General features: G+C 39.4%; 1 protein-coding gene across 3 annotated transcripts in view; it reads right to left on the reverse strand.

The window, feature by feature from the left end:
- The window catches only part of HDAC6 (histone deacetylase 6), a 30,422-nt gene extending 18,750 nt beyond the window's left edge, over positions 1–11,672 (reverse strand). Inside the window, exons 1-2 of one of the 3 annotated variants that reach the window (XM_075834905.1) lie at positions 11,598–11,672; positions 241–353 (exon numbers count right to left, since the gene is read on the reverse strand). In XM_075834905.1, the coding sequence (XP_075691020.1) occupies positions 241–312 (72 nt within the window). In that variant the 5' untranslated portion in view covers positions 313–353; positions 11,598–11,672. The other 2 variants (XM_075834906.1, XM_075834907.1) reach the window with 2 other exon arrangements.
- Positions 11,673–14,237: the final 2,565 nt, after the last annotated feature.

Raw genomic sequence — 14,237 nt, forward strand, 5'->3', positions numbered from 1 at the left:
GCGTCAGCTGGACATGATCAGGACAGGTGTTCAACTTAAAAATGTAAACAATGGAAAGCTTCCATTCACTGACAGCAAGCATAAAATGGTGAGGAAAAGCAAAGTAAATTAGAAAGTTGCCAAACTTCAGTATTCGGCCCATATGTTGTGCCTCTCTCCCGACAGATAACCACAGGGGACCCAGCAGAAGGATTGTTCTTGTAGTCAGACGTAATAAGGAAAGGGGTTGATGAAACGTACCGAGGCGGGGATTCCAGGGGAGACCCCTCTTCCTCGACCTCCGGGCGACTTACGATCTTGAGAAGAGGACATTGTCTTGTCCGGGAGATCACAGCTCTGGAGTCATGCAGCAGCTAAAAGACAGTAATGATAAGACGTCACTGCAATTTTAAGACACAAACCTCTCTCTCTACCCTATGGACTGACGAGAGGAGGAGACGGGTCAGGAGATAGAAGGAATGCACATCGTCCGCCGGTTCAAGTCCAGAACTATTCCTAGAGTGATGAACCGTGAAAGCCAACTCTGCTATACCTGTACCCTGACTCCTCGCCATCGTCTTCCCTTTACAGCGGATGTCTACATCTCACTACCCAACGGTAACACTTACTCACTAATCATTTTCCTCAGTGTCTATTAGGACACAGCTATGCTCAGTGACTCTAGCCGTGTTGTCTACTGGAACCTTAGGTCGTCTGAAATCCACCTCCTGTCTCATGACCATGCTTTACACTGCAGCTTGGCTTGCTTGTTTATTTCCACTGTTTTACAAATCATACCCGCAGCATTTTTTTATTTCACCTTCATGTCAGAGCTGTACCCCTTATATTATGTATCATTACAAAGCTGTACCCCTTATATTATGTATCAGGATGGAGCTGTACCCCTTATATTATATATCAGGACAGAGCTGTACCTCTTATATTATGTCAGGACAGAGCTGTATCCCTTATATCATGTGTCAGGACAGAGCTGTACCCATATTATGTGTCAGGACAGAGCTGTACCCCTTATATTATGTATCAGGACAGAGCTGTACCTCTTATATTGTGTATCAGGACAGAGCTGTATCTGTTATATTATGTATCAGGACAGAGCTGTACCCCTTATATTATGTGTCAGGACAGAGCTGTACCTCTTATATTATGTGTCAGGACAGAGCTGTACCCCTTATATTATGTATCAGGACAGAGCTGTATCCCTTATATTATGTATCAGGACAGAGCTGTATCCCTTATATTATGTCATGACAGAGCTGTACCCCTTATATTATGTCATGACAGAGCTGTACCCCTTATATTATGTATCAGGACAGAGCTGTACCCCTTATATTATGTGACAGGACAGAGCTGTACCTCTTATATTATGTGTCAGGGCAGAGCTGTATCCTTTATATTATGAGTCAGGACAGAGCTGTACCCCTTATATTATGTATCAGGACAGAGCTGTACCCCTTCTATTATGTCAGGACAGAGCTGTATCCTTTATATTATGTATCAGGACAGAGCTGTACCTCTTATATTATGTGTCAGGACAGAGCTGTACCCCTTATATTATGTGTCAGGACAGAGCTGTACCCCTTATATTATGTGTCAGGACAGAGCTGTACCTCTTATATTATGTGTCAGGACAGAGCTGTATCTCTTATATTATGTGTCAGGACAGAGCTGTATCCCTTATATTATGTGTCAGGACAGAGCTGTACCGCTTATATTATGTGTCAGGACAGAGCTGTACCCTTTATATTGTGTCAGGACAGAGCTGTACCCCTTATATTATGTATCAGGACAGAGCTGTACCCCTTATATTATGTATCAGGACAGAGCTGTACCTCTTATATTGTGTATCAGGACAGAGCTGTATCACTTATATTATGTATCAGGACAGAGCTGTATCACTTATATTATGTATCAGGACAGAGCTGTACCTCTTATATTATGTGTCAGGACAGAGCTGTACCCCTTATATTATGTGTCAGGACAGAGCTGTACCTCTTATATTATGAGTCAGGACAGAGCTGTACCCCTTATATTATGTCAGGACAGAGCTGTACCCCTTATATTATGAGTCAGGACAGAGCTGTATCCCTTATATTGTGTATCAGGACAGAGCTGTACCTCTTATATTATGAGTCAGGACAGAGCTGTATCCCTTATATTATGTATCAGGACAGAGCTGTACCTCTTATATTATGTCAGGACAGAGCTGTACCCCTTATATTATGTGTCAGGACAGAGCTGTATCCCTTATATTATGTCAGGACAGAGCTGTACCCCTTATATTATGTATCAGGACAGAGCTGTACCCCTTATATTATGTCAGGACAGAGCTGTACCCCTTATATTATGTATCAGGACAGAGCTGTACCCCTTATATTATGTCAGGACAGAGCTGTACCTCTTATATCATGTGTCAGGACAGAGCTGTACCTCTTATATTATGTGTCAGGACAGAGCTGTACCTCTTATATTATGTCAGGACAGAGCTGTACCTCTTATATTATGTCAGGACAGAGCTGTACCTCTTATATTATGTCAGGACAGAGCTGTACCTCTTATATTATGTATCAGGACAGAGCTGTATCCCTTATATTATGTGTCAGGATAGAGCTGTACCTCTTATGTTATGTGTCAGGACAGAGCTGTACCCTTTATATTGTGTCAGGACAGAGCTGTACCCCTTATATAATGTGTCAGGACAGAGCTGTACCCCTTATATCATGTATCAGGACAGAGCTGTATCCCTTATATTATTTATCAGGACAGAGCTGTACCTCTTATATTATGTGTCAGGACAGAGCTGTACCTCTTATATTATGTATCAGGACAGAGCTGTACCTCTTATATTATGTGTCAGGACAGAGCTGTATCTCTTATATTATGTGTCAGGACAGAGCTGTACCTCTTATATTATGTGTCAGGACAGAGCTGTATCTCTTATATTATATATCAGGACAGAGCTGTACCCCTTATATCATGCATCAGGACAGAGCTGTATCCCTTATATTATGTATCAGGACAGAGCTGTACCTCTTATATTATGTGTCAGGACAGAGCTGTATCCCTTATATTATGTATCAGGACAGAGCTGTATCCCTTATATTATGTGTCAGGACAGAGCTGTACCTCTTATATTATGTGTCAGGACAGAGCTGTACCTCATATTATGTATCAGGACAGAGCTGTACCTCTTATATTATGTGTCAGGACAGAGCTGTATCTCTTATATTATGTATCAGGACAGAGCTGTATACCTTATATTATGTGTCAGGACAGAGCTGTATCTCTTATATTATGTGTCAGGACAGAGCTGTATCCCTTATATTATGTGTCAGGACAGAGCTGTACCTCTTATATTATGTCAGGACAGAGCTGTACCTCTTATATCATGTGTCAGGACAGAGCTGTACCTCTTATATTATGTCAGGACAGAGCTGTACCTCTTATATCATGTGTCAGGACAGAGCTGTATCCCTTATATTATGTGTCAGGACAGAGCTGTACCTCTTATATTATGTCAGGACAGAGCTGTACCTCTTATATCATGTGTCAGGACAGAGCTGTACCTCTTATATTATGTCAGGACAGAGCTGTACCTCTTATATCATGTGTCAGGACAGAGCTGTACCTCTTATATTATGTATCAGGACAGAGCTGTACCTCTTATATTATGTATCAGGACAGAGCTGTACCTCTTATATTATGTGTCAGGACAGAGCTGTATCTCTTATATTATGTATCAGGACAGAGCTGTATCTCTTATATTATGTATCAGGACAGAGCTGTACCTCTTATATTATGTGTCAGGACAGAGATGTATCCCTTATATTATGTGTCAGGACAGAGCTGTATCCCTTATATTATGTGTCAGGACAGAGATGTACCCCTTATATTATGTATCAGGACAGAGCTGTACCTCTTATATTATGTCAGGACAGAGCTGTACCCCTTATATTATGTGTCAGGACAGAGCTGTATCCCTTATATTATGTCAGGACAGAGCTGTACCCCTTATATTATGTATCAGGACAGAGCTGTACCCCTTATATTATGTCAGGACAGAGCTGTACCCCTTATATCATGTATCAGGACAGAGCTGTACCCCTTATATCATGTATCAGGACAGAGCTGTATCCCTTATATTATGTGTCAGGACAGAGCTGTATCCCTTATATTATGTATCAGGACAGAGCTGTATCCCTTATATTATGTATCAGGACAGAGCTGTATCTCTTATATTATGTGTCAGGACAGAGCTGTACCTCTTATATTATGTGTCAGGACAGAGCTGTACCTCATATTATGTATCAGGACAGAGCTGTACCTCTTATATTATGTGTCAGGACAGAGCTGTATCTCTTATATTATGTATCAGGACAGAGCTGTATACCTTATATTATGTGTCAGGACAGAGCTGTATCTCTTATATTATGTGTCAGGACAGAGCTGTATCCCTTATATTATGTGTCAGGACAGAGCTGTACCTCTTATATTATGTCAGGACAGAGCTGTACCTCTTATATCATGTGTCAGGACAGAGCTGTACCTCTTATATTATGTCAGGACAGAGCTGTACCTCTTATATCATGTGTCAGGACAGAGCTGTACCTCTTATATTATGTATCAGGACAGAGCTGTACCTCTTATATTATGTATCAGGACAGAGCTGTACCTCTTATATTATGTGTCAGGACAGAGCTGTATCTCTTATATTATGTATCAGGACAGAGCTGTATCTCTTATATTATGTATCAGGACAGAGCTGTACCTCTTATATTATGTGTCAGGACAGAGATGTATCCCTTATATTATGTGTCAGGACAGAGCTGTATCCCTTATATTATGTGTCAGGACAGAGATGTATCCCTTATATTATGTGTCAGGACAGAGCTGTACCCCTTATATCAAGGTGTAGGGCAGAGCTGTACCTGTATACCAGTGTAAGGACAGAGCTGTACCCCTTATATTATGTGTCAGGACAGAGCTGTATCTCTTATATTATGTGTCAGGACAGAGCTGTACCTCTTATATTATGTGTCAGGACAGAGATGTATCCCTTATATTATGTGTCAGGACAGAGATGTATCCCTTATATTATGTGTCAGGACAGAGCTGTATCCCTTATATTATGTATCAGGACAGAGCTGTATCCCTTATATTATGTGTCAGGATAGAGCTGTACCTCTTATATTATGTGTCAGGACAGAGATGTATCCCTTATATTATGTATCAGGACAGAGCTGTACCCCTTATATTATGTGTCAGGACAGAGCTGTACCTCTTATATTATGTGTCAGGACAGAGCTGTACCTCTTATATTATGTGTCAGGACAGAGATGTATCCCTTATATTATGTGTCAGGACAGAGCTGTACCCCTTATATCATGGTGTAGGGCAGAGCTGTACCTGTATACCAGTGTAAGGACAGAGCTGTACCCCTTATATTATGTGTCAGGACAGAGCTGTACCCCTTATATCATGTATCAGGACAGAGCTGTATCCCTTATATTATGTATCAGGACAGAGCTGTACCTCTTATATTATGTGTCAGGACAGAGCTGTATCCCTTATATTATGTATCAGGACAGAGCTGTATCTCTTATATTATGTGTCAGGACAGAGCTGTACCTCTTATATTATGTGTCAGGACAGAGCTGTACCTCTTATATTATGTATCAGGACAGAGCTGTACCTCTTATATTATGTGTCAGGACAGAGCTGTATCTCTTATATTATGTATCAGGACAGAGCTGTATCCCTTATATTATGTATCAGGACAGAGCTGTACCCCTTATATTATGTATCAGGACAGAGCTGTATCTCTTATATTATGTATCAGGACAGAGCTGTATCTCTTATATTATGTGTCAGGACAGAGCTGTACCTCTTATATTATGTGTCAGGACAGAGCTGTATCCCTTATATTATGTATCAGGACAGAGCTGTATCCCTTATATTATGTATCAGGACAGAGCTGTATCTCTTATATTATGTGTCAGGACAGAGCTGTACCTCTTATATTATGTGTCAGGACAGAGCTGTATCTCTTATATTATGTATCAGGACAGAGCTGTATCCCTTATATTATGTATCAGGACAGAGCTGTACCTCTTATATTATGTGTCAGGACAGAGCTGTATCCCTTATATTATGTATCAGGACAGAGCTGTATCCCTTATATTATGTATCAGGACAGAGCTGTATCTCTTATATTATGTGTCAGGACAGAGCTGTACCTCTTATATTATGTGTCAGGACAGAGCTGTACCTCATATTATGTATCAGGACAGAGATGTATCCCTTATATTATGTATCAGGACAGAGCTGTACCCCTTATATTATGTGTCAGGACAGAGCTGTACCTCTTATATTATGTGTCAGGACAGAGCTGTACCTCTTATATCATGGTGTAGGGCAGAGCTGTACCTGTATACCAGTGTAAGGACAGAGCTGTACCCCTTATATTATGTGTCAGGACAGAGCTGTACCCCTTATATCATGTATCAGGACAGAGCTGTATCCCTTATATTATGTATCAGGACAGAGCTGTACCTCTTATATTATGTGTCAGGACAGAGCTGTATCCCTTATATTATGTATCAGGACAGAGCTGTATCCCTTATATTATGTATCAGGACAGAGCTGTATCTCTTATATTATGTGTCAGGACAGAGCTGTACCTCTTATATTATGTGTCAGGACAGAGCTGTACCTCATATTATGTATCAGGACAGAGATGTATCCCTTATATTATGTATCAGGACAGAGCTGTACCCCTTATATTATGTGTCAGGACAGAGCTGTACCTCTTATATTATGTGTCAGGACAGAGCTGTACCTCTTATATCATGGTGTAGGGCAGAGCTGTACCTGTATACCAGTGTAAGGACAGAGCTGTACCCCTTATATTATGTGTCAGGACAGAGCTGTACCCCTTATATCATGTATCAGGACAGAGCTGTATCCCTTATATTATGTATCAGGACAGAGCTGTACCTCTTATATTATGTATCAGGACAGAGCTGTATCCCTTATATTATGTATCAGGACAGAGCTGTACCTCTTATATTATGTGTCAGGACAGAGCTGTATCCCTTATATTATGTATCAGGACAGAGCTGTATCTCTTATATTATGTGTCAGGACAGAGCTGTACCTCTTATATTATGTGTCAGGACAGAGCTGTACCTCTTATATTATGTATCAGGACAGAGCTGTACCTCTTATATTATGTGTCAGGACAGAGCTGTATCTCTTATATTATGTATCAGGACAGAGCTGTATCCCTTATATTATGTGTCAGGACAGAGCTGTATCTCTTATATTATGTGTCAGGACAGAGCTGTATCTCTTATATTATGTGTCAGGACAGAGCTGTACCTCTTATATTATGTCAGGACAGAGCTGTACCTCTTATATCATGTGTCAGGACAGAGCTGTACCTCTTATATTATGTGTCAGGACAGAGCTGTACCTCTTATATTATGTCAGGACAGAGCTGTACCTCTTATATTATGTCAGGACAGAGCTGTACCTCTTATATTATGTCAGGACAGAGCTGTACCTCTTATATTATGTATCAGGACAGAGCTGTATCCCTTATATTATGTGTCAGGATAGAGCTGTACCTCTTATGTTATGTGTCAGGACAGAGCTGTACCCTTTATATTGTGTCAGGACAGAGCTGTACCTCTTATATTATGTGTCAGGACAGAGCTGTACCCCTTATATTATGTGTCAGGACAGAGCTGTACCTCTTATATTATGTGTCAGGACAGAGATGTATCCCTTATATTATGTATCAGGACAGAGCTGTACCTCTTATATTATGTGTCAGGACAGAGCTGTACCTCTTATATTATGTATCAGGACAGAGCTGTACCTCTTATATTATGTGTCAGGACAGAGCTGTATCTCTTATATTATGTGTCAGGACAGAGCTGTACCTCTTATATTATGTGTCAGGACAGAGCTGTATCTCTTATATTATATATCAGGACAGAGCTGTACCCCTTATATCATGTATCAGGACAGAGCTGTATCCCTTATATTATGTATCAGGACAGAGCTGTACCTCTTATATTATGTGTCAGGACAGAGCTGTATCCCTTATATTATGTATCAGGACAGAGCTGTATCTCTTATATTATGTGTCAGGACAGAGCTGTACCTCTTATATTATGTGTCAGGACAGAGCTGTACCTCTTATATTATGTGTCAGGACAGAGCTGTATCTCTTATATTATGTATCAGGACAGAGCTGTATCCCTTATATTATGTGTCAGGACAGAGCTGTATCTCTTATATTATGTATCAGGACAGAGCTGTATCCCTTATATTATGTGTCAGGACAGAGCTGTACCTCTTATATTATGTCAGGACAGAGCTGTACCTCTTATATTATGTCAGGACAGAGCTGTACCTCTTATATTATGTCAGGACAGAGCTGTACCTCTTATATTATGTCAGGACAGAGCTGTACCTCTTATATTATGTCAGGACAGAGCTGTACCTCTTATATCATGTGTCAGGACAGAGCTGTACCTCTTATATTATGTATCAGGACAGAGCTGTATCTCTTATATTATGTATCAGGACAGAGCTGTATCTCTTATATTGTGTGTCAGGACAGAGATGTATCCCTTATATTATGTGTCAGGACAGAGCTGTACCTCTTATATTATGTGTCAGGACAGAGCTGTACCTCTTATATTATGTGTCAGGACAGAGATGTATCCCTTATATTATGTGTCAGGACAGAGCTGTATCCCTTATATTATGTATCAGGACAGAGCTGTATCCCTTATATTATGTGTCAGGATAGAGCTGTACCTCTTATATTATGTGTCAGGACAGAGATGTATCCCTTATATTATGTGTCAGGACAGAGCTGTACCCCTTATATCACGGTGTAGGGCAGAGCTGTACCTGTATACCAGTGTAAGGACAGAGCTGTACCCCTTATATTATGTATCAGGACAGAGCTGTACCCCTTATATTATGTGTCAGGACAGAGCTGTACCTCTTATATTATGTGTCAGGACAGAGCTGTACCTCTTATATTATGTGTCAGGACAGAGATGTATCCCTTATATTATGTGTCAGGACAGAGCTGTACCCCTTATATCACGGTGTAGGGCAGAGCTGTACCTGTATACCAGTGTAAGGACAGAGCTGTACCCCTTATATTATGTATCAGGACAGAGCTGTACCCCTTATATTATGTGTCAGGACAGAGCTGTACCTCTTATATTATGTGTCAGGATAGAGCTGTACCTCTTATATTATGTGTCAGGACAGAGCTGTACCTCTTATATTATGTGTCAGGACAGAGCTGTACCCCTTATATTATGTGTCAGGACAGAGCTGTACCTCTTATATTATGTGTCAGGACAGAGCTGTACCTCTTATATTATGTGTCAGGACAGAGCTGTACCTCTTATATTATGTGTCAGGACAGAGCTGTACCTCTTATATTATGTGTCAGGATAGAGCTGTACCTCTTATATTATGTATCAGGACAGAGCTGTACCCCTTATATTATGTATCAGGACAGAGCTGTACCCCTTATATTATGTGTCAGGACAGAGCTGTACCCCTTATATTATGTATCAGGACAGAGCTGTACCTCTTATATTATGTGTCAGGACAGAGCTGTACCCCTTATATTATGTATCAGGACAGAGCTGTACCCCTTATATTATGTGTCAGGAAAGAGCTGTACCCCTTATATCATGTATCAGGACAGAGCTGTACCCCTTATATTATGTATCAGGACAGAGCTGTACCCCTTATATTATGTATCAGGACAGAGCTGTACCCCTTATATTATGTGTCAGGATAGAGCTGTACCTCTTATATTATGTATCAGGACAGAGCTGTACCTCTTATATTATGTGTCAGGACAGAGCTGTACCCCTTATATTATGTATCAGGACAGAGCTGTACCCCTTATATTATGTGTCAGGACAGAGCTGTACCCCTTATATTATGTATCAGGACAGAGCTGTACCTCTTATATTATGTGTCAGGACAGAGCTGTACCTCTTATATTATGTGTCAGGACAGAGCTGTACCTCTTATATTATGTCAGGACAGAGCTGTACCCCTTATATTATGTCAGGACAGAGCTGTACCCCTTATATTATGTGTCAGGACAGAGCTGAACCTCTTATATTATGTGTCAGGACAGAGCTGTACCCCTTATATTATGTATCAGGACAGAGCTGTACCCCTTATATTATGTGTCAGGACAGAGCTGTACCCCTTATATTATGTATCAGGACAGAGCTGTATCTCTTATATTATGTGTCAGGACAGAGCTGTACCTCTTATATTATGTGTCAGGACAGAGCTGTACCCCTTATATTATGTGTCAGGACAGAGCTGTACCTCTTATATTATGTGTCAGGACAGAGCTGTATCTCTTATATTATGTATCAGGACAGAGCTGTACCCCTTATATTATGTGTCAGGACAGAGCTGTACCTCTTATATTATGTGTCAGGACAGAGCTGTATCTCTTATATTATGTATCAGGACAGAGCTGTACCTCTTATATTATGTATCAGGACAGAGCTGTATCTCTTATATTATGTGTCAGGACAGAGCTGTACCCCTTATATTATGTATCAGGACAGAGCTGTATCTCTTATATTATGTGTCAGGACAGAGCTGTATCTCTTATATTATGTGTCAGGACAGAGCTGTATCTCTTATATTATGTGTCAGGACAGAGCTGTACCTCTTATATTATGTGTCAGGACAGAGATGTATCCCTTATATTATGTGTCAGGACAGAGCTGTACCTCTTATATTATGTATCAGGACAGAGCTGTACCTCTTATATTATGTGTCAGGACAGAGCTGTATCCCTTATATTATGTGTCAGGACAGAGATGTACCTCTTATATTGTGTATCAGGACAGAGCTGTACCCCTTATATTATGTGTCAGGACAGAGCTGTACCCCTTATATTATGTATCAGGACAGAGCTGTACCTCTTATATTATGTGTCAGGACAGAGCTGTATCCCTTATATTATGTATCAGGACAGAGCTGTATCCCTTATATTATGTGTCAGGACAGAGCTGTATCCCTTATATTATGTGTCAGGACAGAGCTGTACCCCTTATATTATGTGTCAGGACAGAGCTGTACCCCTTATATTATGAGTCAGGACAGAGCTGTACCTCTTATATTATGTGTCAGGACAGAGCTGTACCCCTTATATTATGTATCAGGACAGAGCTGTATCCCTTATATTATGTATCAGGACAGAGCTGTACCCCTTATATTATGTATCAGGACAGAGCTGTACCCCTTATATTATGTATCAGGACAGAGCTGTACCCCTTATATTATGTATCAGGACAGAGCTGTACCTGTATACCAGTGTAAGGACAGAGCTGTACCCCTTTTATCATGTGTCAGGACAGAGCTGTACCTGTATACCAGTGTAGGGCAGAGCTGTACCCCTTACATCGTGGGTTAGGGCAGAGCTGTACCTGTATACCAGTGTAGGGCTGCCCCCCTGTATGTGACGTCTGTACGTCCTCCCGCCCCCAGGAGTAACCGCCCGGTTCTGCATACGCACTAACCGATACTTGTTTCAAGTCCTCCGCTCCCGGTGGACGACGTCACTTCCAGACCATGTGACACATACCACACCCTCTCCATGGAGAGGTGACGTCACGCAGAGCCGTCCGTCAACTCCCAAATATTTGTGTACACTATTTATATTATTATCTTACGTATTATTATTATACTGTATACCGGTCATCTTATCCTATGTGTCATTATATACCAGTCATCTTATCCTATGTGTCATTATATACCAGTCATATTATCCTATGTGTCATTATATACCGGTCATCTTATCCTATGTGTCATTATATACCGGTCATCTTATCCTATGTGTCATTATATACCGGTCATCTTATCCTATGTGTCATTATATACCGGTCATCTTATCCTATGTGTCATTATATACCGGTCATCTTATCCTATGTGTCATTATATACCGGTCATCTTATCCTATGTGTCATTATATACCGGTCATCTTATCCTATGTGTCATTATATACCGGTCATCTTATCCTATGTGTCATTATATACCGGTCATCTTATCCTATGTGTCATTATATACCAGTCATCTTATCCTATGTGTCATTATATACCAGTCATATTATCCTATGTGTCATTATATACCGGTCATCTTATCCTATGTGTCATTATATACCGGTCATCTTATCCTATGTGTCATTATATACCGGTCATCTTATCCTATGTGTCATTATATACCGGTCATCTTATCCTATGTGTCATTATATACCGGTCATCTTATCCTATGTGTCATTATATACCGGTCATCTTATCCTATGTGTCATTATATACCGGTCACCTTATCCTATGTGTCATTATATACCAGTCATCTTATCCTATATATCATTATATACCAGTCATCTTATCCTATGTGTCATTATATACCAGTCATCTTATCCTATGTGTCATTATATACCGGTCATCTTATCCTATGTGTCATTATATACCGGTCATCTTATCCTATGTGTCATTATATACCGGTCATCTTATCCTATGTGTCATTATATACCGGTCATCTTATCCTATGTGTCATTATATACCGGTCATCTTATCCTATGTGTCATTATATACCGGTCATCTTATCCTATGTGTCATTATATACCGGTCATATTATCCTATGTGTCATTATATACCGGTCATCTTATCCTATGTGTCATTATATACCGGTCATATTATCCTATATATCATTATATACCAGTCATCTTATCCTATGTGTCATTATATACCAGTCATCTTATCCTATGTGTCATTATATACCGGTCATCTTATCCTATGTGTCATTATATACCGGTCATCTTATCCTATGTGTCATTATATACCGGTCATCTTATCCTATGTGTCATTATATACCGGTCATCTTATCCTATGTGTCATTATATACCGGTCATATTATCCTATATATCATTATATACCAGTCATCTTATCCTATGTGTCATTATATACCGGTCATCTTATCCTATGTGTCATTATATACCGGTCATCTTATCCTATGTGTCATTATATACCGGTCATCTTATCCTATGTGTCATTATATACCGGTCATATTATCCTATGTGTCATTATATACCGGTCATATTATCCTATGTGTCATTATATACCGGTCATATTATCCTATGTGTCATTATATACCGGTCATCTTATCTTATATATTATTATATACCGGTCATATTATCCTATGTGTCATTATATACCGGTCATCTTATCCTATGTGTCATTATATACCGGTCATCTTATCCTATGTGTCATTATATACCGGTCATCTTATCCTATGTGTCATTATATACCAGTCATCTTATCCTATGTGTCATTATATACCAGTCATCTTATCCTATGTGTCATTATATACCAGTCATCTTATCCTATGTGTCATTATATACCGGTCATCTTATCCTATGTGTCATTATATACCAGTCATCTTATCCTATGTGTCATTATATACCGGTCATCTTATCTTATATATTATTATATACCAGTCATCTTATCCTATGTGTCATTATATACCGGTCATCTTATTCTATATTATTATATACCGGTCATCTTATCTTATATATTATTATATACTGGTCATCTTATCCTATATCAATATATACCAGTCCTCTTATTCTATATTATTATTATATACCGGTCATGTTATCTCATATATTATTATATACCGGGCATATTGTCTCTTACATTATTATATACTGGCTATATTATCCCATATATTATTATTTACTGATTATTTCATCCCATATATATTCAGCGTCCTGGAATTAATGGTGCTTTACAATAAATAATAATAATAATATACTGTTTTCATTATCCTATATGTGATTATATAACGATCATATTGTGCTTTACATTATTATATACAGGTTTTTTTTATCCTATATATTATTATATACCAATTTATATTACCCCATATATTTTTATATACTGGTCATATCATATTATCTCATACATTATTATATTCGGGTTATATTATCCCTTATATACATCGGTCATATTATCTACTCTATTGCCCTCTTACACAGAATTGTTTCCATGGAAAACTTGGTCTAATTGGACCATTGAGTTACTACGGTATCAGTAGGACCTCCTTCACACACAGCCGTTTTTGGGGGCGTTGTTTTCTGTAGACCAGGGTCACACACAGTT

The sequence above is a fragment of the Rhinoderma darwinii genome, chromosome 8, assembly GCF_050947455.1.
Source record: "Rhinoderma darwinii isolate aRhiDar2 chromosome 8, aRhiDar2.hap1, whole genome shotgun sequence".
In the NCBI taxonomy this organism is placed as follows: domain Eukaryota; kingdom Metazoa; phylum Chordata; class Amphibia; order Anura; family Rhinodermatidae; genus Rhinoderma; species Rhinoderma darwinii.